Below are 26,003 nucleotides of genomic sequence, written 5' to 3' on the forward strand. Positions count from 1 at the left end.
TCAGAGTTTTATATGTGACATATTGGGCACTTAAATTTCATTTTGCCCCAGATTCTGTATTTTAGGTGATGGGGTGGTCATTAATATAGGGGATAAATACATAAGAAATTGGGCTCTAGCCAGTGTTATGATCGGCAGACAGATTATCCTTAGGGGATGGAGGTTGGCTGGAGCGCCCTCATTTTGGGAGTGGTGCACGGAGATGGGCAGGGTGGCAGCATTTGAAGAAATGTCAGATAGAAGGCTAAGCAACCTGGGGGTATTTAAAAGGAGTGGGGCAGTTATTTGACCTTTTTGGAAGGCTCTCAGGGAGTTGCAGTTGAGAGGGATTTATAGTTTTAAATGTGTGTGATTATTATTTTTTTATTTTTTTATTATATTATTATTATTATTATTATTATTATTATGTGTGTGTGTGTGTGTGTGTGTGTGTGTGTGTGTGTGTGTGTGTGTGTGTGTGTGTGTGTTTGTGTGTATTTTAGCTTTGACCACTGGGATGTTTGTTGGGGGTCAGGGTGGGGTTGGTGATTGGGAGTGGGAAAGGGAATAATAGGGGTTAAAAGTTGATTCTGTACATATATGTTTTGTTTTTCTGTTTCATTTGTTGGAGTCAATACAAAGTGTTAATCAAGAAAAAAAAATGTTTTTGCGTTAAAGAGGCACTCAGTATTTTTTTTAAAATGTTGTTTAGGTTGCACTGGCTGATATGGCAGTTGTCTGGGACTTACACTGTCACTTAAGGTCCTGGATGCCACATCACGCAAAAGCAATACTTTTTCGTTACCAATGCCATTGCTGAAAATAGATGTCAACTGATAATGTATTTTGCCAATACTGATAACTTAGGTGGTGGGAAAGGCTGATAACTGATTAATTGGTCGATATTTTTTAAAATTGATTTATAGAATGTTAAAAAAATTTCTTATACTTCCCTTACTATAATGAGCATAAACACAGAGGCTACAAGAGTCCAAAATGAATAAAATCCAAGATGCAGTATATTGTTCAACCAAAATCCCAGTAATAACCAGAAAAAAATGAAGATTGGTGCATAACGTGGGACTTTCAACTATAAACAAGCCTGAAACATATTGGGGACTCTTTGAAATGGAGACTTGACCCTGTTTTAATGCTCTATATTAACAATTAACAAAATTAAGCTTTTCATAGCTAATATATTCACCATAAGAAGGGTTTTGTACATATACACTATGAACACTATGGTCCTAGTAAAGTGCCCGACGTGGTCTTCTGCTGTTGTAGCCCATCCGCCTCAAGGTTCGATGTGTTGTACATTCTGAGATGCTATTCTGCTCACTACAATTGTACAGAGTGGTTATCTGAGTTACTATAGCTTTCTGTCAGCTCGATCCAGTCTGGGCTGCGTCTCCCAAAAGCATGGCAAGCTTAAGCTGATCATAGAGACTATTGGCTCCAATCTACTTAGGCTTACTATGCTTTTGGTAAATGCTGCCCAGGCCATTCTCCGTTGACCTCTCTCATCAACAAGGCGTTTTCTTCCGCAGAACTGCCGCTTACTGTATTTTTCTTGTTTTTGGCACCATTATGAGTAAACTCTAGAGACTGTTGTGCATGAAAACCCCAGGAGATCAGCAGTTATAGAAATACTCAAACCAGTCCGTCTGGCACCAAATATCATGCCACGGTCAAAATCACTGAGATCACATTTTTTCCCCATTCTGATGTTAATGTGAACATTAACTGAAGCTCCTGACCATTATCTGCATGATTTTATGCATTTCACTGCTGATGCTTAGATAATCACAAGAATATGTAAGTGTACAGGTGTTCCTAATAAAGTGCTAAATGAGTGTATATTTCACCAGATGAGATTTAATGAAGAATAAACTCTATTATTATTCACAAGATGTGAAGTTGGAGATAAGATGTATGTGCTGACGGGGCACATTTCCACATACAGTAGTTGCAAATTTGGCAACAGGAGGTCAAAATTTCTGTTGCAGAAATCGATCTGTGTTTACCAAAATTTTAATCACTGCCCCAGTAGCTGAAGATGAAAAAGTTGTTAAACATATGGGAAGGTGTGAGCTTCAGTTTCCAGGCCCCAAAAAAATAAGTTGTATTATTTATTTATTTTATCCCCTTTTCTCCCCAATTTGGCATGCCCAATTCCCAGTGCGCTCTAATTCCTCGTTGGGCTGGGACTCCTCAATTCTGAGGCATTGGGAATCGAGAATTGACTCGAAATTGTCGATTCCCTTCGGGGAAACCTGTTGACCTAGCATGTGTAAACCCCACCCCCATGTGTTCACTCTTAAATAATGTCAGATGGGAAATGGTAAAATAGGGTTGGCAGTAATTCTGCAGTATGGGGTTGATTTCAGGGTACATTAACTTTCTGAAGCAACATGTTGATTTCCCATGTGATTGTGTTGGCAGCCCAGCTATGTAAATTAAAACAGCTCTTATTAGGCTACTGAAATGACTGGAGTCTTCATCTCATGTGAGTGTACATGACTTTAAAGGGATAGTTCACCCTTATCACTCATCATTTACTCCCTCATGCCATCCCAGATGTGTTTGACTTTCTTTTTTTAGTAGAACACAAAGATTTTTAGAAGAATATTTCAGCTCTGTAGGTCCATACAATGCAAGTAAATGGTGACCAAAATTTTGAAGGCAGCATAAAGACTATAGTGGTTTAATCCATGTCTTCTGAAGTGATCTAATCGGTTTTGGATGAGAACGAACCAAAATATAACTAATTTTTCACTGTACATCTTGCCATTGCAGTCTCTAGGCACGATCATGATTTTTAAGCTTGAGTACACTTCCTAGTGCTTGACGCATGTGCAGAGCACTAGATGGCACAGTAGGAAGTGTAACGTGCTTGAAATCATGATCGCCAAAGAATCTCCAGATGTCAAGATTCAGTGAAAAATGAATAAAATTATGGTCTGTTCTTATCCAAAACTGATTTGATCACATCAGAAGACATGGATTAAACAACTAGAGTCTTATGGATTACTTTTATGCTGCCTTTATGTACTTTTTTGGAGCTTCAAAGTTTTGGTCACAATTCACTTGCATTGTATGGAGCTACAGAGCTGAAATATTCCTTTAAAAATCTTTGGATGTGTTCTGCAGAAGAAAGAAAGTCATACACATCTGGGATGACATGAGGTTGAGTAAATGATGAGAGAATTTTCATTTTTGAGTGAACTATTCCTTTAAGCATATTTCACTAAGTACTATTTAAGTAGGAAAAAATAACTGAGTGCAACATTAATTGATTAATGTGCTATGCTGTCTTTTGTTTCATTTCAGAGTTGGCTCAGTCTGTATCAGCTATAAATGACTACTCAATTTTCAACACAATCACTCACAGATGACCCTCTCTCTCCTCTAACAGATGACCCCACTGTCCAAGGCCTGGATAAAGCTAGACACCTGCAGACAGGGGAGATGATCATTATTGTGGTGGTACTTCTAATGTGGGCAGGTGAGACACTGATTTCAGCTCAAGGAAAATGTGCTGAATCTATTAATCACATATTAATCACAAACTATGCTTTCAAACATGAAATTACCTCACCAATTGTTAACCACCAACAATGATTTAGAGAAAGAGAGAGGGAGAGACAGAGATAATTTTTATTAGTCATGTATATGTTAATGGTTATTAATTTTTCACTTGAATAATTTCAAAATCAATTGAGGTTAGTGGTCCATGAAATTTCACTGTACATGCCAACCTTGTAAACGCACGCAAACCATAATTTGCATTAAACTGATAAAATATGAAATATCCTGGCTGAATACTGAGAAAAGCACGAGAACAGAGGAGCGCTTCACTCCTTATATAAGACACTTGAGCATGTCTGCCTCCCTTTCACAAAATTATTCATGTGCTCAACTGCAACAGCCCCTCCAGCAAACAAGAAATGTCCTTACACAGCTCAACTTTGACTACTGAAAGGAATTCTGTCTGCACCTTTCAGTCCAGAACGTGTCAACATGAAGAGCAGAGTCAGACCTGCACCCTGAGAAACAGAGATTTAAAAATAGGCTCAGCATCTCTCTATGTTTACACACAGGAATTTACATTTACATGTATTTCTTTTGGCATATGCTTTTACCCAATGCGACTTGCATTCGAGGTATACCTTTCATTAGTATGTACATTCCCATTTTATACTTAAAGCAATAGTTCACCCAGAAATGAAAATTCTGTCATCATTTACTCACCCTTGAGTTGTTTCATACAAGTTGACTTTCTTTCATCCGTGTACACATGAAGACATTTTAGGCAAAAGGACAGCCTTAGTCACCATTTACAGTAGCTAAATCGACAGCGTTTATAGTATAATGTTGATTACCACAAAAAAATAAAAATAAATAAATAAATAAATAATAATAATATTTTGACTTGTACCTCCTTTTCTTAAAAAAACAGAGGGGTTACAGTGAGGCACTACAATAGAAGTGAATTGGGCCAATGTTTGGAGGGTTTAAAGGCAGAAATATGAAGCTTATAATTTTATAAAAGCACTTACATGCATTCTTCTGTTAAAACTCATGTGTTATTTGATATGTAAAGTTGTTTAAATCATAATGTTTACGGTTGTTATAGGGTTTACAGCGTTATGTCTTCACGGCAACAAAGATGTAAAATTGGATTTAACTTTAAACAGAAAAAGTTAGTAAGTGATTTTATCACACTGAAATCATGTTAACACATATATTGTTTATGTCTTGTGGCTATACTTTTGAAATAGTGAGGATTTTAACGTTTACGGATTGTCCCCATTCACTTCCATTGTAAGTGCCTCACTGTAACCCAGATTTTTGCTTTTAATTAAAGGAGGGAGATGTCGAAATAAATTTTTGTGGTAATCAATATTATGCTACAAATGCTGTTGATTGCATTTTGTATTGAACCCGGAATATTCCTTTAAAGCAAATAAGAACTTGGACTAACATACATCTTTCGTGTTCGACAAAAGAAAGTAAGTCAGACAAGTTAGGAACAACATGAGGGTGAGTAAATGAAGACAGAATTTAAATTTTTAGGTGAACTATCCCTATAATGAGACAGAGATAGTCATACTTAGAGAAATAATCGTTTATTCAACAATTCCTCTTATAGGGTTGGATGCTTTGTCCCTTGTGACTAATCCTTTAAGTCTTTTTCTACAGAGCTTTGTGTAGTTGCATTAGAATTTGTATAAAGACTCTTAAGTGCAAAATCACCATTTCTTCTTTGTGTTTGCAGCTGTAATTGCCCTGTTTTGCCGGCAGTATGACATAATAAAGGACAATGATTCCAGCAATAGTAAAGAGAAAGTAAAACCTTCTTCAGAGAGAAGCACACCAGAGCATCACAGTGGGGGACTGCTCCGGAGCAAGGTGGAACATCTGTGACCCTCTGCATCTCATTCTCAACATCAAAGCATCTGTTCTTATAATGCAGTTTTCAGAAATAGTTTTTAGAACACACATATTTCCATTGTTTTTTCTAAACAACGAGATTAATTGGAGAGCAAAGGGATAATTTTGCTGTACTTCACCGGAAAATGCAAATTCTGTTATCATTTACTTATGTTCATCCCATGTTCATGTATCACACTCATGTTGTGTCCAAACTCATACTCTAAGGCTTTCTTCATGGAACACAAAAAGAATGTTAGTCTTAGTCACCATTCACTTTCATTGTACTTGAAAAAAGATACAATGAAAGTGAATGGTGACTGAGGCTAACATTCTGCCTAACATCTCCTTTTGTGCTCCACAGAGGAATTGAACAAAAGCGTGAAAAAATAATGACAGAAGTTTCGTTTTTTGGGCAACTATCCCTTTAAGTCTCCTGCCTCTCAGATTTGTCTACATCATGAAGCAAATCACCACTGAAAACTGTAAACCAAAAAGAGCAAGACTAACTGCAAATTAATGTGCTGTGACTGATTTTTACTGTAGAGTCAACTCTTTCACTCTATAAACGAAATCTTTTGCATCAGATCAGATCAGCTATATTTAGTAAGTAAACTGCATTGTAAAACAGTTGTAGATTCAACCCGATCTCATGAAAAGTCGGACATAATTTACGAGTTGGCTATTTCGTATGGTCTTGCACAATGTTGTTCGCATAAACTCGTACGACTTCATCACGTGCAAATTCCCGGATGTCTAATGCGGAAGTAAGCGCAAGTTCTGCGTACGAGGCGTTAAGGACATACTTATTAATATTATGCCCTTACCCAAACACCTTATCTAAACTTAACCAATCAGTAGAGTGTGTAAACATGATAGGAAGCTGTTGTGTGTGACAGAAGCAAGTAACTGTCACATATTAGATGGAAACGATGTCCAGCGACATCATTGGCTGTAGTGAAAGTCGTAGGAATTCAAACGAGTGCAGTCGCACGATATCATACGTATTAGCCAAATTTAGAAAAGCCATGAGAGTGTGTTGGTAGATTTGTACTTTTTTCTGTGACTTTCCCCATTCTCCCATTTTCAAAACAACAAACTGAGTTGAAATGGAGAAATCTTTTCCCCTGTAAATTTAGACACCATACTCTCCATTTGTTCTTAATAAATAGCGGCATAAGCATTTAGAGCTATGAGAATGGGAAAAACAACCCAATCCCTTTCAACACCTTCAGAAAGACTTAAACAGAATGGAGAAAAGCATTTATATAGCAATCCATCTCACTTTTCACAGAAATCGTCTGCCCAGGACCTGCCAATACCCTTGATTAATAAAACCTTTTTGCTGTTTGTCTGATGAAATCTGCCAGCTGTGAGGGATGAGACTAAATACTATGTGGCCACCGTTTACAGCCAGTCTGTCTCACCTTCTCAAACTCCTGCATTCCCTCACTCTACCCATTTGAAAAGCCTGAGGGTCTTGTTCTCTTGTACCATTTGTATAAGATCATAAACAAAGCGAAGTGTTGAGTCTTATATTGGTGGGAGCAATGTTAGAATTCATTGTTTTCCTTCTAATTGGCTGCCTCTAATTAGTAATGCTAAACAAATTGTACGAGGAACTTATATTTATTTACTGGAGCAAAAGTGTCCCAGAAAAATTATTGGTTGTTTGTAAATATAGAACAGCAGCTATAACATTACTAAATTAGAACACATTTAATTGAATTAGAATAAAACTAGATCTTTCATCAAAGCATTTGCTTATTCTGTGTCTTATTCATGAAGAGACAGACTGTAGCATAATGTCGAAATCTTCTTGTGTGCTTCTTTTTCACCCACATCCTGGCTGTAGTTCTTCACTTGGCACTTTCTCATGAGAAAAAAGGACAGATGCTTCACATTTCACCCTTTCCACTCTGGCCATTAGTGCTTATAACACATCAAAGACCAGACACATGATAAAATCAATATCAGGCCCTGTGATTATGCCATTCCCTGGAATGACTTTCATTTCCTGTACTTGGATTGTAGTTTTCTACCATATTGTACTACTGAAATTGTTTTTTATTCATCACTTTAATTTATTATTTTTGTGTTGACATATTTCCTATTGACAGTGCTGGGTAGTAATGGATTACGTGTAACCAGGATTGTGTAATCAGATTACAAAAATCAAGTACTTGTAATTAGATTAAATTAAATATTAAAATACTGATAATCAGATTACTTTTTATGGATTACATGATCACATATTAATTTACTGATCCCTCTAATTCATTCTAAATCAGCCTACAGCTGTTATACGTTTGGTAAGTCTTCGAGTGTTTTCAAATTGTGGTGGAAATGCAGACACAGACCTGATACACAGACCTGATACATCAGCCATAATTACACTCAAGATGGAGTGGTAATCCACACATAAATGTCGAACCGAATGCATTAGTGTGGTAAAGTTAGTTTTAGTTTCACTAAATGCTTTTGTACTCAGCTTCAAAAATGATCCATTAAGTTTTCCCTTAGGCATCTAAGCAAAATTATGTCAAAATGGTACAAGATTATCCTACTCAAATGCATTTGACATCAAATAAATTAGAATTAGACCAGAAGTAATCCAAAAGTAATCTGAAAACAATTAGATTACCTCAAAATGTAATCCAACAGATTACATTACTGACTAAAATGTTAGTAATATAATTTGTAATTAGTACCAGATTACAATTCAGAAGTAATCTGCCCAGCACTGCCTATTCAGACAGGAAGATTGAGTGGGACATATCGAAGGGCTCATCTCTTCTTTTTCTTACTTTTTTTTTTTTTTAAATAGCCAATAGGATTTAGTATCTTCATAGCTATGAGCCATAATTTCCTGCTTGCTATTTGGTTGTAGGTTGTATTAAGGGGAGGGACATACTCATACTACAGAGCATTTGATTGGACAAAAATCTGTGTAGTGCACAGTGTCAGGGAATTATTAACTAAAAGTATCGATGCTACTAACTTAAATACTTTTTTCAATTGTGTGAAAATAGTTCAGCTATTTTGCACAATAGTAGCTTTTCCAGTGACAGGCTACAATTTCTAACATGTAGCATTGTAGTGTTACAAAACGCTACATTCCATGCAATAATGGAACGGAGGGAGTAATCGAACACTCTCACCTAAACTGTCTTCTCTCTCATGTAGTGCTGAGAAAATCAAATTATTTAAGTGGATCAGTGCTGAACTGGTTAAAATAAGCAATTCCCTTATATTTTGCATTGGGAACTTCTAATTATTTTAGTGAGATGGTTCTGTCGGACAGTTTGTGTAAATTAACTAGTTCACATAAATGATTCACTGATTCACTTGAGCCCCGCGCAGTCTTAAAGAGACTTTGCCTTCTTTTTTAAAGCGAAATATTTCGTGAGTTGCAGCTGTTTATTACTATATTTTGATTCAGTTATATACAGTTAACTAGCGATTCTTCTTGTTTATTAGTGTATATTAAAGGGATAGTTCACCCAAAAATGAACATTTACTCACCCTCATGACATCCCAGATGTGTATGACTTACTTTCTTCTGCAGAACACAAATGAAGATTTTTAGAAGAATATCTCAGCATTGTACTGTAGGTGCTTTCAATGCAAGTGAATGGTGGCCAGAAATCTGTAGGCCTAAAAAGCAGATAAAAGCAGCATAAAAGTAATCCATAAGACTACAGTGGTTAAATCCATATTTTCAGAAGCAATAGGTGTGGGTGAGTAACAGATCCATATATAAGCCTTTTTTTTACTATTAATCTCCACTTTCACTTTCTGAAAGATGCATGTGGTGCCTTTTTAGCTTCACTTTCCCATCTGAAAGTTAAAGTGGAGATTTATAGTAAGAAAAAAAAAATGGACTTAAATATTGATCTGTTTCTCACCCACACTAAACATATCGCTTTTGAAAATATGGATTTAACCACTGGATTACTTTTATGCTTCTTTTATCTGATTTTTTGGACCTTCAGATTTCTGGCCACCATGTATATTGTATGAACCTACAGAGCTGAAATATTTTTCTAAAAATCTGCATTTATGTTCAGCAGAAGAAAGAAAGTCATACACATCTGGGATAGCATGAGAGTAAGTAAATGATGAGAGAATTTCATTTTGGGGTGAACTATCCCTTTAAGAATAAACGTATGTTCTCATCCTATTTTTTTAACCCTTACTAAAATTACCCATGGTTTTACTATAGTAATATTGCAGTAACCATGACTGTAATAACCATGTTTTTTTGTTTTTTTTGGTGAAAACGTCCTGGTTACTTTCGTAACCTCCGTTCCCTGATGGAGGGAACGGGACGTTGTGTCGATGTAGTGACACTAGCGGTTGCATTTGGGAGCCCCAAACACCTCTTATCTTTGAGAAAAGGCCAATGGGAATTGGCGAGTGGAATTTGTATGCCACTCCCCTGGACATACGGGTATAAAAGGAGCTGGCTCGCAACCACTCATTCAGGTTTTGTGCTGATGAGCCGAGACAGGGTCCCGGCCATTTCAGCGGGTAGTTCAGAGTTGTGGCAGGAGGGACACAATGTCTCGTTCCCTCCATCAGGGAACGGAGGTTATGAAAGTAACCACGACGTTCCCTATCTGTCACTCACTCGACGTTGTGTCGATGTAGTGACACTAGGGGTCCCTATACAAAACGCCACAACTAGCTGAACTGTGTTACGTGGACTGGCGGTGCGAGATGGGCAAACCATTGCGTGCCTCGTAGCCAGCACACCTGGCCGTCACGTAATCTCCCCCAATGCTCCTATGAGCATCGTACGGTCCCCCGCACCTCGGGGACAAGTCGACTGCCCAAAATGGGGACAGGCCGCCCCAGCCATGGCCTCTTCTTTTCTACCCAAAAAAGAATGGAAATCATTCAGCTGGGGGCCATAAATGTCCACGTCAGGGCGTGTCCATTCCCAAGGGGAAGACAGCAGAACATCCTGCCCGAAGGGGAGGCAATTGTGTGGAAATACGTCACATGGTCTTACCGAATCTTGTCGGCAGTGTCGCATGTGGAGAAGTCCCTGTGGTAGGTCCTACCCTGAAGGGACGGAGCTCTACAAACATGGCGACCGGTGACAGAGGGGAACTCTGCCCAAGGAAGATGCGGGTTTACCAACAGGGAAACCGTCTTGCGGAAAATACATCACACGGGGTTACAAACAGGCAACTAGTGCATGTGGAGCACCTACCCCAGCACAGGGCCTAATAGCACACGTACTGTGCCGGCATCGAGTTTCTCCATGAACTCGCCTGCCACGGGGCTAACGAGGAGGGACATCAAGGGTCCACAAACTCGTGAACACGACTGGGGGTTAACAAGCGCACGTCTCCCCCTCCAGGAGGGGAAAGGTGCTATACACAAGCGGTACACTGGGCCAGTTGTCCCGCCAACTTACCTGTTCGTGCCTGACAACACACGGGACGAACCGGCTCAATGTCTGCCAAAGAGGCGCCATTGGTCAGAGCCCAGGAGGCCACCACACTCCTGGTGGAGTGTGCCCGAAGCCCCAAGGGGGGCAGCACGTCCTGGGCGTGGTATGCCAAAGCGATTGGGGTGGGGCCTCGCGGCGGGGCAGAGCCGGAGGCACCACATTGAGGGGGCTCGGACCACGAACTCATGGCCGTGCTGAGTCTGGGGACATCGAAGCACTTACCTGGCTCTGGGTACCCACCATATGACCAGTCAGCGAAGGGGAAGGAGGGAACCATCCTTGTAATCCGTCACAACTGCCCAGGCGGGTGTGTTATGCCGCAGCTGGGCATGCAGGGGTGGGGGGCCCGCCTCCACAGCGTCGTGCCTGCCATAAATGTGCGGTGTCCGGTGATCACAATAATGATGGCCGTAAACACCAGGTGTGTGACCCAGGAAATTAGGAAACCGCTCCTTTTCTGAACGTGTGGGTACCACAGCTTTTCAGCATGTGGCGAATCAAAGATAAGGCAGCAAAGGATTCTCCTCCCAGCCCTCCACCGGGGGATGGAGTGGTCTGCTTACCATCTCTAGGCCTGCAGCAGGTCTCCTCGTGCCTAGGTCACCCATCTACGGGGTGGCTAGAAGCCTTCCTCGGGTTCTTGGCGGTGGGCCGTGAGACGGGGGGCGTCTGCTTCCTGCGGGTGGCTCTACACCGGGGCTGGGCCACTGAGATGCCAGAGACGACGTAAATCTACAGGCGCTGGATAGGAGTCTCGGGCGGTTCTGCCAGGTGGTGGCGTTTTGCGGGCACAGGTGCACCGCAACCGCCTTATCCACCTGGGAATCACCGAGAACCCCCTGGCAGCCCCACCGTCGAGGGTAGTGAGACTGGAGGAGCTCAGAGACCGGGTCCAGGCAGTGAAAGGTGCCCGCCACGACCTCGTGAGCTCCTCATGCACCTCTGGGAAGAAAGGGACCTGGGTGGGGCACGGCCGTGAGCAGCACTCCGAGCTCAGGAACCAATTGCCAAGCCGCGAGGTTTAAGGGGGAGTGGAGGTTCCACTCCAGCCCGACACTTGCAGCCGCCCGGGCAAGCATGGCCGCCAGCTCTGCGTCAGCTGAGCGCACCCGAAGGTGGGAGCCCAGTCGAGTCCTCAGTGTCAGACTGGATCTCCGATGCTGCAATCGAGAGCTCATCCACTTCGTGAGTGCCGAATGAGATCGCGAACTCGACCTGAGACGAACTGGCGGTCTCATCTCAGAACTCGACCGGGCAAACGAGCGTACTGGGGAATGGGAGGTCTGTGGGGAGTTACCCGGCAGAGCAGCTCCCATTGGGGTCCCCAAATCGCCCCCAGTGCTAACCGACGCAGCCTCAAACCCGTAGGTAGAAGGACCGAGGCGGGGAGCCGCTGGGGTGGCTTTCCCTCTAACGAAGGTCCGGTGCACGAGAGGGAGAAGCCGCTGTAATATGCTGTAAATCCAACAGTTTTTTTAGAGGTGACTGGAACAGCAGAAGAGTCAGCTCGCTGAACACAACCGCTCGGCTCCGAAGAAAAAATCTGAATGAGTGGTTGCGAGCCAGCTCCTTTTATACCCGTATGTCCAGGGGAGTGGCATGCAAATTCCACTCGCCAAGTCCCATTGGCCTTTTCCCAATGATCAGAGGTGTTTGGGGCTCCAAAGGGCGACCCCTAGTGTCACTACATCGACACAACGTCAAGTGAGTGACAGACAGGGAACCATTGTTTTACTATAGTAATATTGTAGTTTCCATGGTTAATTTTGTGGTTACTATGGTTTTTACTACATATACCATGGTTAAACTATGGTTACTGTAGTAAAACCATGGTTAATTTGCATAAGTGAATGCCACCCTAATTATATAACTATCAGCTGATATGACTGAATTCTGTAATCAGAACTGATTGCTGTATTACTGACTAAAATGTTTTCCATTTTAAATAGGTTCAGTGTAGTGAGATACTTTTTGTTATTAGCTTGTAGTGTAGCAACCTGCTTTTTTAAAAGAGTAGCTTGACTTTAGTTTAACTAATGTTATGAATAGCTTGTTGCGAAGCTACAGTTTCAAAGTAGATTCCCCGACACTGGTACTGCAACATGAGTCATCAAAATAGTTGCTCTGTTTTCCTAGAAGAGAAAGACTGTACATTTTAAATAATAATAATAAAAATGTATTGGCTAAAAGTGAATTTTGTCAATATTTAGGAGTACACTATGTGTATGGCCTCAAAGCTAACACATATTGACTTAAAAGCCAGCCAGAAAACTCTCATTTTGATTTCATGGGGGCAATAATCTCTTGCAGCAAATATATCTAGCAGCATTCTATCCATCCAAGAACCCATCTTTTCCAAGTCCTTTCCCAGACTGCTGCACTTTCAAAATTATTGAAGTTATTGAAGAAATGGGCCCTTCAGAGGAGAGTCACGTTTCCGTTTTTATCCTTGTGTCTGTTGCAGTTTCACCAGTCTGTGTCATCTATCAACATCATTGATGTGTGATGGAAGTATTGTAGATGCCAGTCAAACTCTCCGGTGCACCACCTGCAGTTTCAAGATGACAGGAAATCACTCAAAGCCTCCATAACCAAACAGTCAAGAATCAACATGGGTTCTACTACAACATTTACTGCATTTTATAGTCATGTCCAGCCCACCCATATACAAACATGCAGATATATATTAAAGCAATCTAGTCCAGCAGTGGGGCTGCAAATAACATATCATGCATTTAATATATGACTGTATGTCTATATTTTATGACCATACAATGGAAGGAGAAATCCCAAAACTTAGTTACTGTATTGCAACAGACTAAGTCGGTTGTTTTCTTTAGTGTATAGTATAGTAAGGGAAGTGTATTTTTGATTATTGGCAGTATTAAAGGGTTTCTACTCTTTATCAGCTCAGTTAAGTTGTATAGTTTGTGCATGCACATCTCATTGTCCAGTAGCTTGTTGGAATTATACAGATACTATAGATGTGTACAGAGGCAGGTCATTAGATTAAACTTGTGGTCTTATTTTGAATTGATGGTAAAAGTGATGAAATTGTGCCTGCTCTTCTTATTAGAGAGAAGAGATTGAGGCAAAATTTTGTAATCTCTGCTTGCAAATATTTTCATCAGCTCACCCTCTTAAATACATCTAACAGTGTTTACTACTTATCCTAAATACAACTAGAAATATGTATGTGTGTATTTATTGTTTCTTTAGATGTTAATATGATTTAATAAGGTACCTGTATGGATACTCTGCAAGAATAGGGAGTACAGATGTTGAGTATGAAAGAAATAATTTACCTTTTAAACCATTTGATGAATGAGGAATAAGTGATTTCATTTTCTTCATAAAGCCAGCTGATCCGGTAAAAATAGCCCTTCACAAAGTAACAACTGATTTTCATAAAGAGAAAATACATATGGGTTTTTTATGCACATGTGTGTACTGTATGGTGCCCCTAAGTAGTACTGCATATAGTCTTTTCCACTACTTTATATGTTAATCTGCCACAGTAAATAATGTACATAACTACTAATCTCATTGTATAGTGTATAAAAAATTTAGATATCATGAAAAAGTGTAAATTATGACTGGATGATTGTTATTTAGAATATTAAGAATATGCCATAAACCTCATCATGAAATGTGCATGCATAGTTCTTACCTCTTCTAAATGCATATTGTACATTCTGCACTCAGTTCATTCAATTTTGGTATCTTCTACTTCTCCTTGTCATCAATTTTAATAAAGATAATGAATGGCTTGATGGAAGCTTGGGGTTTTCTATTTTTCCTTTTGGCATAATGGCAAAGTATAATCTACACATACAATAATGTGATAGAACTATCATAAAAACACAAACTGGTGTTTTTAGATGTATTCATGAAGAGAAAAGTAATTTAATAGTAAATTCAAACATCAAATTAAGTACATTAACAGTCATTAACATTTTCAAAACATTAGGTAATTAATCACTCTCATGGGACAATATATTAAAAAAAAAAAAAGAATTATCGTTCATCATAAACTTTTCACTTTATTGTCTTTAACTATGAAAAATATTCTTTAGTCTAATTGGCCACATAAAGAGGACATGAAAAGATGTGGGATGCATTTTAGGGTTGCATGTTTTACAAAGATGTGCACTGATTCACCAGTCAGATCCTGAGATACAAATGTATATGTTAGAAGCTAGCTCAAAGTAATGCATCACTCAGGACTTTAATGTGCAATTTAGGATGAAACTGATTGGCTTTGTTCCAAACAATTCACTGAGCACATAATGCAGTATGGAAAGGGGGTACAAAACTTCTGTCCATCATTTAAGCAATTTGTGAATTACTAAAACCATTAGGTATCTCTCAATTCTTGTGCATACTGCATAGTCTGGAAAATTATCAATTTTCTTTTTGTCTTGTGACAGTTAGAATCAGATTCAAGCATATGATATAGGAGACTATGGACTGACTCACTGTGGCTTAAACAAGTTACTGAATAAGTGATAATTACCAACCAGACATGCAGTATAATTTTTCTTCAGAATTAATCAGCACTGAGACAGACACAGTAGGTCACCAACAAGACTCAAAAATTATTCTGCAGCAATTATTATGGTTGACAGCAGCATGAACTGGAAAAAATAGACCAAAATATTGCAAAAGCACTGTTGGTGGATTAAAATTGTAGATAAAGAATTTATTCAATTCTTCTATATACTACATATTTCAGGATATAGCAAGGTTTAAAATATTTTTTAAAAAGGTAAAAAAAAAAATGCTTGTAAAATGCTCAGATGCTTCACTGTTTGTATCACTCTGCTTGTGTTCCTGGCATTCTAAACTAAAGTGTAAGAGCAGCGTAGATGTGTAAAAGAGCTAGATGTGTCTTTTCATTTATCCCTGTGACATTAAAGATTTTAGCCAGCAGGTGGCGACAAAAGACCATTTTTGTGAGTTATGTGCGAGTTGCGCGACAACAGACTGAGTAATCATACATATGCTTACCTGATTCTGTTGGATACTGGAGTGTCTGTTTTGGGAGGAGATGTAAACAAAAATTCATCATGGCAGATGTTAGTACGGTTTCTATAGTGAATGACTCTTGCACACCGCCACGGCAACCACGAAATAAGTAAAAGAGGTTTTTACCAAAATGACATTATTAACACTACACTAAAGCTGAGGAATAGAGTTAAGCAGCTGTAGCTTTATTGTTCATCTCTGTTTGGGAGTCATGACAGACTGCAGGTAATCTCAATCGTTGTCTCTCTCTCTCAAATGCACACACATCCTTGTTTCTCCAATAACTTGTAAGAAACCGCCTAAGCCGTCGTTTCTAGTTCTCAAGTGACATTTTTAATTAGTAACCGATGCTTGTGTGCATCTTTTAGACTAGCAATGGCAGATCCTGATCAGTGGTGTAAGAAAGAAGTTCCATGCACAAGTGTGTATTTTTGTGATATTTTTTTATTTACTTGTTCGTTGAACTGTTATATATAAGCAATATCATGCTTGCAATCATGCTTTATGGCCCTAAATCAGCACAGCTATGTGGCCGAAACACAGCCGTGCTGATATAGGGCCTTACAGCACTCTTACTCATGTGATATTGCTTTAATATCAGATTTCTGCTTGGGTTTAGCCTGAAAACTATGTAAAGTCTAATTGAACTGAATTATGAATTTACATTGGACTAAAAAAAAAACATGAACCCTGAGATGGTCCTCTGCCTCATTTCAATAGTCCACCTCATGCCACTGATGTATAATAAATAAATACTTTTAATACATATGTAATAAATAATAATAATAATAAATAAATGACATTCACATTTTCGAACAAATATTTTATTATACATTATTAAATATCAATCAATGTTGCAATGTATGCAATGTCTTAAGCTCCATTTTAGTTTGGTGATGGTTAAATAATACAATTAGTGTATACAAATCCAAACATATATTGCATAGTTTGTTATTAATAAGCACCAACCTCAAATTTTATAAGAAAAAGATCAATAAAATAAAATACACATTATAAAATCTACACTATTTCTCATTTAACAATATTTAAGAAACCATTTCATTTTTTTAAATGGAGATCTCAAGTCACAACTAATGATCTAATAATAAAAATGTTGTGTTGTGCTGGGGTTGTAGCAGTTGCTGTAAAAGTTTCCCAAATCCTTTCATAGAATACATTGATTTTATGATTGATTGATCTTTGTTACATTGATCTGGCTTTATCTTAAATTAGGCAGTCAAACAATAACAAACATTACAAATAATGAAATACAGAACTGAGATATACAACATGATAAATCAAAATAACTAGAACACCACTAATTGAACTAAGACACTGTTACAGTATTGTATACTGTATTCTCTCATTACTTTCAGCTTATTCCAATTTAAGAAGTAAAGAAAAAGGTAAAATAGATCTGTAATGTTGAGAGAAAATACTGGATGGACGGACCTCTTTTCAAAAATGCACAAAGGAGAAAAAAAGCTGACAGAGCCACTTGGACTCAAAGACCTTAACGTTTAATGATTTTAGAGAATGATGAAGAGAGGGTTGCATTTCAGTATAACTTTGAGTTAAAAAATAGTGGAGTCACAGTATAAAATTATTTCACACTTAATAGCTTCTGGAAACTGAGGGGGTATCTCTCAACCCCAGGAAAAATATATCATATTTCATTTCTAAATGCCAAAGTATAATATTCTTTAGCTCAGCACTTACAAAACAAAGATAGCATGGCAGACAAAACTACAGAAATAATACAAATGTTAAATAAGATCTTTTTACATTTCTTATTAAATAAGATCTTATTATATTACAAGCAAAATGATCCCTCTATAATGTATCAGTGTGTTGTCTATGACCTTTTCTCTGGCTTATCACACCATTGGCATAGTTACTGGCATAGTCTACTGATGATGTTTCATGGAACACAGTGAAATTTCATTTAATGTAATATTATTCCTGCTTGTCATGATAAACAGATATCTTTCATCATCACTGGCATTGTATTGCTCCCTTTATGATGTTGCATTCACAGACACTACATTCTTTTCAAGTCACTGTCTGTCCAATGTTTGACAATGCCAATAATGGTTTTGACATCATTTGATGTGTTGTGGTGTGCGACATCAAATGATCTGACTTGATCATGTCACAATTTCCAAAAACCCAGCCCAGGTCCTTAAGCATATAAAGTTGTGTATATTTAAAAGGGTTATTAACTAATGATAATCTATGTTTGAAAGCCAGTCTTGAAAAGTTTCTTGACAGGACTAGTTTGGATAATATATATATATATAGACAATTAGAGAATGAATCAAAAGAAGACAAAATCAAAAGTGTTTTGAGGCCATAGTATACACATTTAAATATTTACAATATATCAAAGTTCCATGGTACACAGAAAATAACATCTGTAATGATTGCCTAAGCAAATGTCCCCTGACCTACAATATGTATTTAATTACAGTGCTTAAAAATACAAACATTATTATATAAATAATATAAATTAATCCTGAACAATTCTACACACTTTACCTAGAGATTATAACTGGACATAAAGTTCCCTTGCAAATCTAAACAACATGCACAGCTTTTTGGGTTGGATCTATGCAAAGCAAGTATAGTACAATACTGATCCTCATTTTTTTTTTTTTTTTTTTTTTTTCACACTCGATTAGGATGACCCATGCATTCTAACTATCAGATGAGGGTCTTGTTGCTGTGGGAGTTTAATATAATATAGACTGGAGTTATGAGATACACTGGAGAGGGCATCATACAGAGCATTACAAATAAGGAATAGATATTTCTTAATGATGGGCTGAAGGATAGACAGCTATTCTACCTGGAATGTGCATTTGGTCTCTCTTTCAAGAACATGTTTCCATTTATTGTGTATTTATTTATTTACCATGACCAAATTATCTACAAGATAGCACCAATGCATTGTAAAGTTTTTACACTCTTTACATTATATATGTAGTAAAACATGCAATTTCATACATGTTGTACGCTGTCAAGAAGTTACCCTGAACTTACAGTTTTGTCATGTGAGTACATTGGCATTGGTTTACTAAAAAGTCATCATTTACTCACCCTCATTTTGTTCCAAACCTGTATGGCTTTCTATCTTCCATAGAACACAAAATAAGTTATTTAGCAGTAGAAAAGTAGAAAAGAAGTAATATATAAGAGTCCAAGTTCATTTCGATACAATGGAAGTGAATGGTGACCACAGCCAGGTTTTCAGTAAGTAAGTTGTGCTTTGGCCTGTTCCTTGCAAAATGCTATTTTATGGCTTCATTAGACTTGAAATAGAGTGAGAGTTGTTTGGACTACTTTTATGGTGCTTTTTTGTCCTTTTGAGAGCTTGACACCCACAATTCCCATTTACTTTCATTGCATGGAAGAGTAGCCAGGACACTAAATACCTCTTATTGTGTTCCACTGAAAACAGAAAATCATACAGGTTTGGAACTACATGAGGGTGAGTGAATTATGTCAGAATTTTCATTTTTGGGGTGAACTATTCCATTAATTAATCATCTAGTTGAATCATACAAATCTATGCTGCTTTCTCTGTAGTATTGTTAGGTAGTACAAACGATTCTAAGTGAAGATATTGTGGCAGTGGTCTTTTCTACAGTCCAGAAGTGAGTCATTTACTGAGGCATGAGTTGCACTTTGTGTGAAGTGCTGGGATGTATTGTGTTCTGAGGGCACTTTCTGATAGGCTGGCGAGAGTGATGTGTGTTCATTATGAGTCCTCGGTGCTGAAAGACAGAAGATTTTCTTCTGCTGGACTCACAGCTGCATCCTCAGACACAGTTCTGCTGCGGGACGTGGCCAGTCTGATGGATGGAGCAGAGCGGGAATGAAAGAAGGACAGAAGAGGAAGAGAGGGTGAGAGAGAAAAATCCAAGATGAATAATTCAAATGTATAAAAACCTGATCACAGTCCACAAGAGGCAAACAGTATGTGAGAATGGAAAGTCATAAAACATATAGATCGTAAATCTATGTATACACAAGTGGTCATTGTTTGGATGGTAAGCATGGGCAGTTCGCCCCTGCTGGTAGATAGCGTAGCTACACCATGTGGAGGCAAAAGCAGCTTTCTTCATTGACGGCCATTGAAAAGCACAGAGCCCCTTAGAGGACACGGAGGGAATTTTTTTCGGTTCCCTCACAATAAGTTATTCGTTCCCTCGCAATTATCTTGGGTTCCCTGACTTCCCTCACAATAGCTTCATCAATCCTGTATGAAAATTAGCCATGGTTTTACTACAGTAACCATATTTTAACCATGATATCTGTAGTAAAACATAGTTATAATCATGGTGTGGATTATGGGGGGTCTAGGGGGGTCTCAGACCATCTAAATGCAACAGGAGACCCCCTGGAAAGCTAATTTGTGCATTCTTTATTTAAAATAATGTGATAATACAACGCTTAACTCGGTTATTTTTTTACCAATTTAGTAATGAACATCAAAATGTTTAATTCTGTTCGGTGTGACTTTCTAAAACCTGATCGGAATCTGAGCTGATCAAGATCGTAGTAGCAGCGCTTTTCTCTTTCTTGCTCAAGTGTGCATGCATGGGATGTTTAACATGTCATTTGCACTGTTATGATGGAATTTAATAATCATGGAAGCTCAACAAGAAAAGTATCACCCACGAGTGCTACAAGGGCATGAAACGTGAACACCAGCAAAGTGGTAGGCCTTCTGCAGTCAGCATCGAAACATTTTAAAGTGTGTCTCAAAATGAGAGAAATTCTGTTTTTATCAAAACGTCAATGTGTATATTGTGTGAAAGTTCGCATAGAGTATAAAGATGTAAGCGCAAAACCTGTCATCTTTCCATTATTTCTATTATTATTATTATTATTATTTGGTCCAAAATGGAAAAATTATGCAGAAAAACATTTCTGCCCTTTCCCCATGCTTTTTCCCTTTATTCACAAGTTGCGCCTAATGGGAAATACCTGAAAAAAACATACTATATTAAATAAATAACATATTAAATAATAATTTGTAATGATTTTAATATATAATTTTTTTATATATAAAAATAAAACAACAACAACAACAAAAATAACCTTCTAAAAATGATCTATTGTTAGTAGTATAACTATAAAGTAACCTTTTTTTGTGTGTGTGGTAAGAACCAAAACTATGGAACAATTTTTTTCTTCATCTTTTTTTCCAGAATAGTGATGATTTTTTTTAAATTATTCTTTACATTTTTCATCTGTTATTACTATGGTTTTATCATGAATATCATGGTCAAAATATAGTCACTATTGTAAAACCATGGTTAATTTTTATAAGAGCTATTGTGACTCATTATTTTACCTTTACGAAAACGTCTCGGTTACTGTTGTAACCTCCGTTCCCTGATGGAGGGAACGAGACGTTGTGTCGATGCAGTGACACTAGGGGTCGCCCTTGGGAGCCCCAAACACCTCTAATCTTTGAGAAAAGGCCAATGAGAATTGGCGAGTGGAATTTGCATGCCACTCCCCCAGACATACGGGTATAAAAGGAGCTGGCTCGCAACCACTCATTCAGGTTTTGTGCTGAGGAGCCGAGACAAGGTCCCGGCCATTTCAGCGGATAGTACCGCGTTGCGGCAAGAGGGACACAACGTCTCGTTCCCTCCAACAGGGAACGGAGGTTACAACAGTAACCGAGACGTTCCCCTTCTGTCACTCACTCAACGTTGTGTCGATGTAGTGACACTAGTGGTCCCTATAGAAAAACGCCACAACAGCTGGACCATGTTACGTGAACTGTCGATGCAGGTGCAAGCAAGCTGCTGCATGCGTAATAGCAGGTGCATCAGTCCACACGTAACCTCCCCCAATGCCCCACAAGACATCATGTAGTTCCCCAGATCCCAGAGGGGGGGAAGCGATGTAACTAGCATGGGAGCAGATCACGCCAGCCACGGCCTTTTCTCTCTATGTTTCTCTCCACAGTGTATTAGATTCGGCTGGGGCCATCTAACGCTATTATACGCATCGGGGAAGGTGTTCTTTCCCTTTCCTATTCTTTCAGGGGGAAAAGACCCCGCAGAGACCACATCCTGCCCGAAGGGGAGGTAACATGTGGCAATACGTCATGTGGGCTCGACCAGCCACACATGGAAGAGGTGCGGTGGTAGGTCCTACCTTGAAGGGTAGGAGCTCTACAACATGGCGATCGGGGCAGAGAGGGCTCTGCCCAAGGGAGACGCGGGTCTGCCGACAGGGAGACCGTACTGTGGAAAATACATCACAAGGGGTTACCGGAGTAACCGGCACCTGTGGAGCACCTACCCTTGCACAGGATCTGTGCAAGTAGGCTCACTGGGGGAACGTGTATTTGCGCAGCCCCCAGGGCCAGCTGTGTGCCAGTGCATCTGTCCCGAGGGGGGCTCCCGTCAGGGAATACCAGAGCGGGCAGTGGGAGGATTCCCGGGAAACGAACGAGGTCTACCTGTGCTTTGTTGAATCGACTCCAAATCAGCTGGACCACCTGGGGGTGGAGTCTCCACTCTCCACTGAGCGTTGCCTGCCGCGACAGCGCATCCGCAGTGGCGTTGAGGCTGCCCAGGATATGAGTGGCCCGCAGCGACCTCAGCCACTGCTGACTCCAGAGGAGGAGATGGCGGGCGAGCTGCAACATGCAATCACCGCCTTGGCAATTTATATATGCTACTGTTGCTGTGTTGTCCGACCGGACCAACACATGCTTGCCCCGGAGCAATAGCCTCCGCAGGGTGAGCAGTACAGCCAGCAATTCGAGGCAGTTGATGTGCCAACACAGCCGTGGTCCTGTCCAGGAGCCAGCGGCTGCATGTCCATTGCACACAGCGCCCCAGCCCAAATTGGAGGCATCTGTAGTGACTACGATGCATCTGGACATTTGCTGTTGGGGGACTCCTGCCCACAGAAATGCAAGGTCTGTCCAAGGGCTGAATAAGTGGTGGCAGAGTGGCGTGATAGCCACGCGATGTGTGCCACAGCATCATGCCCATCTCGGGACTCGAGTCTGAAGCCAGTGCTGAAGCGTCTCATATGCATCAACCCGAGCGACATGACTGCTGCCGAGGATGCCATATGCCCCAGGAGCCTCTGAAAGTGTTTCAGTGGAACCGCTGTCTTCTGCCTGAATGACTTCAAGCAGTACAGCAACGACTGCGCGCGCTTGCTTGTGAGGTGCACTATTATCGAGATCAAGTCTAACTCCATGCCGAGAAAAGAGATGCTCTGAACCGGGGAGAGCTTGCTCTTTTCCCAGTTGACCTGAAGCCATAGATGGCTGAGGTGCCTGAGCGCCAGGTCCCTGTGTGCGCACAGCAACTCTCGAGAGTGTGCTAGACACCATGTCAAGGAGCCTTGCTTCGTCTCCAACTCGTGGCTGCGCTGAGGGGGCCCTCGATGCACTTACCTTGCTCCATGTACCCGGCGCCCGGTCGTGAGGCGGGGGGCATCGGCTTCATGCGGGGGGCTCTACGCTGAGGCCGAGAACCGGGCTCGGGCTGTGGCGGAGCCGCCTGGGCTTTTGCCACAGGGGGACGCCCTCGGCGAGCAGACGGGGTACGGGATCTTGAGCCGTGCCAGGGCACGATATGCTGTATCACCTCAGTCTGCTTCTTCACCGCCGAGAACTGCTGGGCAAAGATGCACCACAACCGCCTTATCCACCTAAGGGATCTCCGCGTACCCGTGGGCCACCCCGCCATCAGGAGTAGTGAGAGCGGACGAACTGGCAAGTTGGGTTCGGGCAGAAAAATGTGCCCTCCATGACCTCGTCAGCTCGTCATGCACTTCCGGGAAGAAAGGCTGTGAGTGGCTGTGAGCAGCACTCCGAACCCAGGAACCAATCATCTTGCCGCGAGGGCTCAGGGGAGGGTGGAGAATTCCACTCCAACCCGACACTCGCGGCAGCCCAGGCAAGCATGGTGGTAAGCTCTGCGTCAGACTCAGACTGGGCGGACACACCCGAAGGTGGCAGCCCAGTCGAGTCCTCGGCATCCGACATTGCCAGCGCGCTCTCCGATGCAGCGATCGAGGACTCATCCTGCTCACAAGCCCCGAAGGAGACGTTAAGCTGGCCGTGAGGCGAGCTGGTCTCACCTCGGAAATTGACGGGGGCAAATGAGCGTGCTGGGGAACGGGAGGACCACGGGGATTTACCCGGTGAGGCCGCGCCCATTGGAGTCCCCAAAGCACCTCATACCCATTGGTAGAAGGCCCAGCGTGGTGGGTGGCTGGAGTGGCTTCCCCTCCGAGGAAGGAAAGCCACGACCACAACGTTGCCATGGTCATGTTCTCGCAATGAGAACACGAACCATCCACAAATGCTGCCTCAGTGTGAGCACAGCCCAGACACGTGAGGCAGCGCCCATGGCCATCGGAGGCAGAGAGATAACGACCGCATCCAGGAAATGCACAAAGACGGAACAGAATCTTTATAAAGACACATCTTTAAAAAGATGTTCACATCAGTGTGCTGATCTAATAGAGGAAATTATACTCTTTGCAGAGATATGTACTCTCTTAGTAGCGCTGTCGAAGCGCCCAGGGGCATAGTCTGCACTAAGCGTGCAGAAGGAGAGAAAGCCGCTGGAATGCGCCGTATATCCAACAGCATACGCTTCTTTCGAGGTGAATGGACCGGCAGTGGAATTCAGCTCGCTGACACACAATCGCTGACAACAAATCTGAATGAGTGGTTGCGAGCCAGCTCCTTTTATACCCGTATGTCCGGGTGAGTGGCATGCAAATTCCACTTGCCAATTCTCATTGGCCTTTTCTCAAAGATTAGAGGTGTTTGGGGCTCCCAAGGGTGACCCCTAGTGTCACTACATCGACACAACGTCGAGTGAGTGACAGAAGGGGAACTTCAGTTTCTGGAAAACTATTATAGAAAATAAATTCCCTCCCTGTCCTCTAGGGGGCTCCGTACTACAGTATCCATGTATTATGACTTAATAGTTGTTGGTGTTTTTTGTTGTTTTTCTTTTTGCAAGCAATATCAAATATTTCATTACTTTATAGTAGATGTTTTGCTTTGACCAATTTTATTTTTCAGTTCTCTTAATAGAGTTAAAAATTACTTATTTGCTATGGCAGATGCTATTTGCACCTTTGCTTTGACCGATGTTATTTTTCAGTTTTCTTAATAGAGTTAAAAATTACTTATTTTTTATGGCAGATGCTAATTGCACCCTGGTGCAAATAAAGGTAGTTGCTTTATATTTATTTTTATGTTTTATCAAAAAATATTAAAGAAAATATTAAGAGACAGGAAACAGAATGACAAAAAGAGTACAACAACCGGGAATTGAACCCAGGTCGAAAAGGGACAGTATCACCGGCGTTATGGCCCATATAACTGAAGTGACACTCACAATTTTTTCGCAGTTTGTTGTAAATTTCTATGTTTGCATTAGACCATTGGGGTGCAAACAGCCGCACTGTGTGGCAGGTGTTATTTACACTTAGGTGCAAATTGTCACTGTATTTTTATGGTGGCTTTGACTTGCTCAGTATAGTAATGAAGGGTTAATTAGGCATTGGGACACATTCTTGTAGTGCCAACAGTCAATCAGCACTGTCATGATGTCATATTCCCGTAGCTCCGGAATTATTAGTCATATGACATTTACGGCTCAGGTTATTGCCTCAAAAATACCTGAATGTGGAACTAAGTGTCTATGAGCAAAGATGGCAAAATTCAAATTGTATACTGGCACCAACAATAATGGGTTGCAACTGGCATTGTATGTGCCAACTGATTAACATAAATTGCCATGATAATGGTAACAATAACTTTCTTGAGGTATTATAGACCTCCTTGTGTATACAGCTCAAAAGTACTTCATTTTGCCAGGGATTTGAGAAAATGCAATGGTGTGCCTGTAAATATCAATCACACCAAAAGAAACAGAGATACTGCAGCATGCACATGCATCAAGCTTTTAAAGTCTTCACAGAAGACAATGCTGTTGGTGATGCAAGTTCAGAGTGTTTTGATGAAAGTTTGAGTTTTTTTTTTTTTTTTTTGCAAACTTCTATTTTTGTTTGATGATAACACAATATG

The 26,003-nt window shown here is 40.5% G+C and overlaps 2 protein-coding genes across 5 annotated transcripts in view; one reads left to right on the forward strand and one right to left on the reverse strand.

The window, feature by feature from the left end:
* The window catches only part of LOC127409817 (fibronectin type III domain-containing protein 4-like), a 52,268-nt gene extending 37,629 nt beyond the window's left edge, over positions 1-14,639 (forward strand). Inside the window, exons 4-6 of the mRNA XM_051644655.1 lie at positions 3,395-3,484; positions 5,258-5,391; positions 13,341-14,639. Coding sequence (XP_051500615.1) covers positions 3,395-3,484; positions 5,258-5,391; positions 13,341-13,382 — 266 coding nt within the window. The 3' untranslated portion in view covers positions 13,383-14,639. The remainder of the gene's footprint in view (positions 1-3,394; positions 3,485-5,257; positions 5,392-13,340) is intronic.
* A 2,080-nt stretch (positions 14,640-16,719) lies between these two features.
* The window catches only part of si:dkey-71h2.2 (low density lipoprotein receptor adapter protein 1-B), a 51,916-nt gene continuing 42,632 nt past the window's right edge, over positions 16,720-26,003 (reverse strand). For all 4 annotated transcript variants that reach the window (XM_051644648.1, XM_051644645.1, XM_051644646.1 and 1 more), the window contains one exon: positions 16,720-19,758. In XM_051644648.1, coding sequence (XP_051500608.1) covers positions 19,665-19,758 — 94 coding nt within the window. In that variant the 3' untranslated portion in view covers positions 16,720-19,664. The remainder of the gene's footprint in view (positions 19,759-26,003) is intronic.

The sequence above is a fragment of the Myxocyprinus asiaticus genome, chromosome 19, assembly GCF_019703515.2.
Source record: "Myxocyprinus asiaticus isolate MX2 ecotype Aquarium Trade chromosome 19, UBuf_Myxa_2, whole genome shotgun sequence".
Lineage (NCBI taxonomy): Eukaryota > Metazoa > Chordata > Actinopteri > Cypriniformes > Catostomidae > Myxocyprinus > Myxocyprinus asiaticus.